We start from the raw sequence: 7117 nt of genomic DNA on the forward strand, positions 1-7117 counted from the left end.
TCGATTTTTTTCTGAACATCAGTACAGAGACTCCAAAAATAAAACATCACAGACAGAATGGTTTCATTTAAATGCTTTTTTTTTTTAATGTTTCAAATACAAAAAACAATAGTGATTAAACAAACAAGAAAAGTAATAATTTAACCCTTTGCTGAGGAAGCTGCAGAGAATTGCCAGTCTAAAGCAACGCTCAACCGCTGCCTTTAGTAGTGAAAGGGTTTACTGCATTGGCAGACAGGACCAGTGATGCTTATAAAATCGCCTCAACACGTCTGTGCAGGAAATGCTGCAGCACCTTCTCTGAGGAGTGTCTGGAAGGGGCGGCCTCCTGCTCTCGACTTAGGCCTTTGATGTTCCAGCCTGAGCTGCTGTCAGCTGCTGGATTTTAATGCTCATCATTTCTATAACAGCTGGAAAGAAAAATATAAAATGATTAGAAATCAGCAATTAGGCACTGCATGGCTTTTTAAATTATCATCATTCATTTCTAATGAGCCTACATATTGTGCAGTGCGAGGGCGTGACGACAACAATACGATTACAACATTAACATACACTGGTACAGTAGGCAAGGACGGCCCTGCTCACAGGAACTTACATTTTAGAAGGGAAGGGTGGAAACATAAGGTACCATGGGAGAAAGGTGTGTGTGTGTGTGTTACTAAGGCTGAGGTGATATCTTACCACTCCAAATATAGTCTATAAATGAGGTCATGGGGTTAAGCACTGCTTTGCAAAGGGAACATTTATAAGGAACCGAAAAGCATAACGCAGGAGTTAGACAATGAGGTGAACTTCACTGTCTGGATCTACCAGCAACTGTGTATGAGAGGATATTACTGGACAGCTGTCGGTTTTGGTGCAGCACTGTATCTGGTTGCCGGGAGGACCAGATACAGTGCTGCACCAAAACCGGAAGTGACGTAGAACGCCGGCTGGATCGGCGGTGGATGTCGCGGAAACCGGAGCAACGCACATGAACTGGTCTGTCCCTTTGTATTTTAACTGTGATGTGTAAACCTACACCTGAATTTATATAAAGCTGGAGCTTTTATAAAATCCCCGTTGAAATCCTTTATTATCACATGGAGGGGAAACTACATCAAGAGATTGCATCAAAAGATACCTTTACGTGCCTGGTACAGGCACTTGAACGTGAGTGCATATCTTACCATCTCTATGTGTTTATGATATTGTGAACGTACTTCACTATATTCTTTTTTTCACATCTTTCCTTATCACGAGGAGCGCTGAACATTGTGAACATTTTTGCTGCTGCTGGGAATTGGGAACAATTCAACTGTTCAAGCTGCACCACATCAAATCATCTCAAAAGTTTGGACTTTATATTTGTGTTAGAGCGCTTCCCATCTTTGCTATAATCTTAAAGCCACGTCAGCTGTCCATCGTATCTCTCTAACCTCCTGTCATCGCCTCTTCCAGTCAACCACCTCTCATACTCACTGCAATGGCTACTACCTTGATCTCTGGTTCTCCCGCTTTTGCTCTGTCTCAAACACCCCATTCCCTCCTTCTTATCATTAACTCCTAACCTTTAATCTTCCCTATGCAACACACACAACTACCTCCAATTTTCTACATCTCTACAAACTCTCCCATCTTTCCTGTCCCAGCCTAGCAACCTCTCTAAACAGCATACTCATCAGTTTTAGACAAAACTGCTCCCGCCCCCACACGTCTCCCCCGACAATCTAAGCCTCAACCGTGGCATGCACTTTTCACTCGCTACCTACACTGCAGAACGTTATTGGAGAAAATCCTGCTCTTAAGCAAACTTCCTCCCATATTAATTTATATTCTCCTCCTAGAACACTGCCCTCTCTCTTGCCAAGCAAACCTACTTTTCTTCAATCATATAAGCTTTGTCCTCCAACCCTCAATGCGTATTCGCCACCATTAACTCACTGCTCCGCCCATCTACACCCCCCCACTATCCTCACAGCCCGCAACCTCACCATCTACTTCATAGAGAAGTTTAAATCAGACATGACATCTCTTGATTTCAAGCTCCACACGCAACACCTAGCTCCCCATGCACACACAAATCCACTCAGCTCATTTCCCCATGACGGAGATCTCTGCGTTCCTGTCATCATCTCGCCCTACAACTTGACCCTTGATACTATTCCCTTACAGCTCCTCGGTACCCTCTCTGGCACATCACCCTCCACCCCCAACTCATCTTTTTAAGCTCTCTCGCCTCTGGCACATTAACTTCTTAATTCAAACATGTACTCAAGCCCATTCTAAAGAAAACCTCAGCCTCCCCATCTCTCGCCTCCCATTTGCTTTCAAGCTACTGGAGCGACCTGTATACAAATCGCCTGACTCACGTTCTCTCCTCCAAATCCCTGCTTGACTCTTTGCAATCTGGTTTCTGCCCTCTACACTCCACTGAGGAGTGCAGGAGGGAAATTGCCCCCTGGGCCGGTTTGATTTGAAAGATTAGGGCCAGCAGCTCTAAGGGAGAGGAAACTGCAGTTGCAGATACGCCAATAGAAGGAGCTTGTGAGCAGCCAGATCTCACTTGGCTGCCTCTCTGGGCCGGTCCTCTCTGCAGCCCAGAATGTAGAATATTGCATGGATTGCTCCTTTAAGCTAGTTCACCATCTCCCCCTGGTTCAGGACACTGCCTACACTCGCAGAGCCATCTGTGGGAGGAAGTGGTGTGGTTACCAAAGCTCTGCACCGATTGGCTGATCCCTGGGTGATGTCATAGCATTTTATATGAAATGGGTTGGGGTACCTTGCACCAAACACTGTTATACTAAGGGGGTCGTATGGAGGTTGTGTGCTACCAGGGAGATAGACGTAATGCCAGAGAATAGCGGTTTGTAACTAGAGAGTACTTGCCACTAGTAGAAATCCCTATTATTGGCGCACAACACACCATAAATTATATAGGTCCAATGATGCTCACACTGAGTCTGTTAAAATATTACACTTTATTAAGACCAAATGTCTACACATTTTTTTATATTCGATTAAAGTTAAAAATGGTTCCCTTGCTTGGTATTGTGTTTGTATATACTAGTGCTCTGTCTCATCAGCTCAAGTACATGACACTGCTAGATCTTTTATTGGGGGGTCAAAGGGTGGTGGTAAGTTCACCCTAGAGGATAATTGCCCAGTGGTATTATTATTAATGCTGTATATATACACCGGATCAGAGTAGTTTGATTTCCGGTGAGGTGGATACTGCTAAATTGAGATGTCCTGTTGAAATACAAGACCAGTAGTCTCAAATGATACAAACATCAAAAATAAAAGGCAGTAATGTATAACTGCAAGTTGGCATAGGTGTACGTACCATAGATCTTTGCTGGCAAAAGGGTCCCTAGTTAGATCTATGGTGATGTATGGCATGGATGTACCGTACACGGCAGTTGCTTAAAGAGTTTGAACATGGAGCTCTTAATACGGCTGTGCACTATGTGCTAGCTTCGGATACCGTGTGACCATTATTTTTCAACCCACGTCTTACAGCTTTCCCTTAACACATCCATGGTAAAATAATTTCCTTTTGACCATTTTCAATGGGGTTTAGTTTGTATTTTCAAATAAAATTATCACTGGTGAGCACATTCACGTCTGCAACACTGCTTTTCACCCTCACCATAGGGTTGTCAGACGTCAGAAACACACACACACACACACACACACACACACACACACACAGAAACATGATTGTCCCTTAATTCATTGACTTGTCGCGTTGTCCTTGAAAGGTCTGTTGAGCCGTATCATTGTCCCGTATTTTAGTGCTTTGATGAGAAATGCCTGAACTTAAAATATACTGTAATAAAATCAGTCATACAACCGTACTAGATCTCTACTCAAGTGTAGTAGTTACCTTTTCCGATAGGTGTCGCCTTACTAAATTATTAAAATAATTACGTTAGGACAATGCCTTGTCATCTCATAATACCTTAACACCCGTCACTATATGCGTTACTTTTACTCCCACCGATATCTGTTAGTTCAGCGCGCCTCTTGCCCAGCCAGAGATGATAACAAAAAATATAGCAGTCAAGAGGGAGATACGATTCAGCTCCAAGAATTTGCAATTCATTCATCACTCACTAAGACGTCACACTTTCATACTGGATTTCAGCGTCCCAGATTACAAAATTAATGTGGCGACCCTATCTTAGCATTCAGTGCTTCTACTGCAGCCAAGGATTCTGGGAAATGAATTATTTCCAAATGTAACCCAGCAGTGTGAGAGAAACTACAGAGGGATTAGTCATTTCTGTCCGTCAGTCTACAATGGAAAGGGCACTTGACCATAACGTGAGATGAACAGACATTACTCGTTTCTCCATCACACTGCAGTGAAATGTTCAGGCTAAAGACGGCTCCTCGACTCCTGTCTGGGGTGTCTCCCTTTACAATTTCCCTAGACCTGTGACGACACTGTATTTATCTCACCTTGCTTCATGGAATGTTTTTCCTGTAGCGCCGGCTGGATCTTCTCAATTTGTTTGGTGAGGAACTCTACCTTCCTCTTGAAGAAATTTTTGGCATCATCCGCAGTCTATGAGGACAGAGAAGGGGTTAAAAAAAATAATGTGTAAAAACAGATGCCAGGGATAAAAATGACAGAGCGGGATGACAGAAAACAGGGAGGCAAATGGAGGACGTGAGGGATAAGCAATGCCAACAGGTTAGCAAAAAGGAGGACGTGACCACAATATTAATTGACATTCCTATGTCACCTCCTGCAGAAATGGAGGCAGTGAGGGTCGGATAAGTGAAAGTGGGTTATGGAAGGGAGGCAGGTAGCCAAGAAACATTGGTAGCCGTCTCTACAAGATAAACAATGTGGGAAGCTGTGCCTACAGTCTCACCTTTTCCACATAATATCCAGTTCCCACATCTATCAATACGTTGGACACGTTGTTCAGAGTCCCAGGCACATACATCTACAGAGGAGGGAGGGGTTAAGGGAAAAACGCACACACCTTTCCCGCCTTCAAATTTCACCGAGACCAGGAGATGCACCCTACAGAAATAGCTCCGCTATCTACTTCACTCCTTTAACACTGTGTTCTACATTCTGCATCATTACCCGGGGTATATTGTTCAGAGTTCTAGACATGAACCCTGTTACCTTAGAGGCGACATGCTTTTTGTCATCACTGTGCTATTAAGTTTCGTAACAGTCATAAAGAGGGTAGGTTCTCTCTCTCTCTTCAGGACTCTTTATGATCTATCCCCTAAGGCAATTGTATGGTTGAATGGCTATTAATGAGGGCCAACCATCCAGCATATCACTGGTCCTTCAGGTGACGATCTTTCTATTTTGATATAGATCTTATTTTGTATCCATGTTTACCATCTGTTTCAGCTTTATATTATGTTTTATTGATCGTTTTTTCGTTTGACGAGAAAACGCTGTGATAGACAAAAGGATACAGAGCTGGTTAGAGGAACAAGCAATTCCTTCCCTGTCGGAAAAGAAGATACATAAATATTAATAACATAGAACAAATGGAACCTTGCTCTGAGCAACTGGGCATCTGTCACTCACCTTCATTACTCTTATTCAATACATTCAGACACTCCTTGGCCTCCACATACTTGGTCTGCACCACCTTAAGCTGGGCGATGGAGGATGACAGGAACTCCACTTCCTAAAAGAAAACACACATGGTCACACCAAAGACAAGAGGGTGTAGGGTGAGAATGTTCAGTGTTGTGTCTGACAGAAGGGAAACATTCTCTGTGGCAGCAATTACCAATCTTATTTGTTCTGTACCATCAACTATTTACAGGTACAATACAACATTTATACTGCCTACAATTATGTTATGTCCCCTTTCTGTCCTTTAATGTTAATTATAGCAGTGCGACTCTAAAAACACATTTAGTCGAAACATTGTGCTTACTTTTCCTTTTCGCCATGTAGACTCTGAACCACAAGAGATACTAATCTGACATATGGGGAACCTCTTATCTACAGCCATCTTCAGACAAAGTGACAATGTTACATACATACGTTAGGTAGAAAAAAATTATATGAAAACAAAAAACTATGTACCCAACATTCAAACCGTAATAAGAAAACAAAGAGTAACAAAAACAAATCGTGGTTCTGTCGGAGAAGTTTCTATCATTACCATGGTTATTTTTTCATATTTGGAAACTATTACTTTTCTCCTAGAGAAAATTATATTATGTAATTGGCTTCACAAGGCCACAACTCAACTTGTCACCCATAAAATGGTTATAATGCAACATGTAACAGGTCTTCATAAGCTTAGGACTTCTACACAACAACCTAAATGCCCACAAAAATTGAATAACAAACCTAGCTGGACATGTGCAAGTTAATTCAATATGTTTTATGTAGAAACAATTACCTGATGATAGACTCCAAGTACCTGAAAACATTTTGTCAGTTCAGGGGAGGTGATGTATATGATCTCACTATTTGAAAGTATGTACATAATATAAAAGGTAATGCAAGTCCGATACTATATGCGAGTGTGTATAAATATTCTACAGATTTGTTTTTAATTTAACCAACATAAAAATACTCAACAGAAAAGTTAAGAGCGTATCTTAAATCAAAACATCAGTCATGGACCACTACATGTTAATCCCATAAAATGTATCAAAACCTGCCAAGCAATTCGGTTTTCACTAGTAAGAATATGGGTACTAGCCTTGTTGAGTCTATATTTTAGATAACATGAATATACATCTAAGTTATACGCAGATAGCAATGAAGTGTATATACATAAATATATATATATATATATATATTTATATATATATACATACAAGATCTATACATATCGCTCTATATATATATATTTGTATAAATAGCTACGAACGTAAATATATGACAATCATCTGCCTATATGTATAATGTACATGCAGAGCAGGCTCTGTATCTACCTGGTCCAGCTGACTTTTCAGCCCCTCCAGTTGCTGCAGAGACAGCTCAGTAATGTTCACAGTCTGCGCCATGTTGCTGGGAAGGAAGGGAACCCTCCCATCCGTCCTCGCCGTACCGCAAATTTACGACTGGCCGCTCTGTCCCCGGCGCCTCTGCGACTCTATGACTGGCCGCTCTGTCCCCGGCGCC

General features: G+C 42.0%; 1 protein-coding gene across 2 annotated transcripts; it reads right to left on the reverse strand.

The window, feature by feature from the left end:
- Positions 1–61: 61 nt before the first annotated feature.
- On the reverse strand, positions 62–7086 carry PFDN5 (prefoldin subunit 5). Of its 2 annotated transcripts, none has more exons than XM_075591822.1 (6): positions 6928–7086; positions 5555–5657; positions 5440–5471; positions 4872–4946; positions 4453–4558; positions 62–410 (listed from the first exon to the last, which is right to left on the reverse strand). In XM_075591822.1, the coding sequence occupies exons 1-6, from the start codon at positions 6997–6999 to the stop codon at positions 340–342; spliced, it is 459 nt and encodes a 152-aa protein (XP_075447937.1). In that variant the 5' UTR covers positions 7000–7086; the 3' UTR covers positions 62–339. The 2 variants fall into 2 exon arrangements, with proteins under 2 accessions (XP_075447937.1, XP_075447936.1); XM_075591821.1 differs by lacking the exon at positions 6928–7086 and adding an exon at positions 6387–6488.
- Positions 7087–7117: the final 31 nt, after the last annotated feature.

Source organism: Ascaphus truei, chromosome 3 (assembly GCF_040206685.1).
Source record: "Ascaphus truei isolate aAscTru1 chromosome 3, aAscTru1.hap1, whole genome shotgun sequence".
Taxonomy (NCBI): Eukaryota; Metazoa; Chordata; class Amphibia; order Anura; family Ascaphidae; genus Ascaphus; species Ascaphus truei.

What these genes read in the sequence shown, in the direction of transcription:
- PFDN5 (XM_075591821.1), bottom strand. Translation starts at nt 6,473, where the DNA reads ATGTACATACTTTCAAATAGTGAGATCATATACATCACCTCCCCTGAA. An exon ending in TACTTGGAGTCTATCATCAG is followed by an intron (nt 5,658 to 6,386) that starts GTAATTGTTTCT and finishes GTTTTCTTTTAG; the next exon opens with GAAGTGGAGTTCCTGTCATC. An exon ending in ATTGAATAAGAGTAATGAAG is followed by an intron (nt 5,472 to 5,554) that starts GTGAGTGACAGA and finishes CTTTTCCGACAG; the next exon opens with GGAAGGAATTGCTTGTTCCT.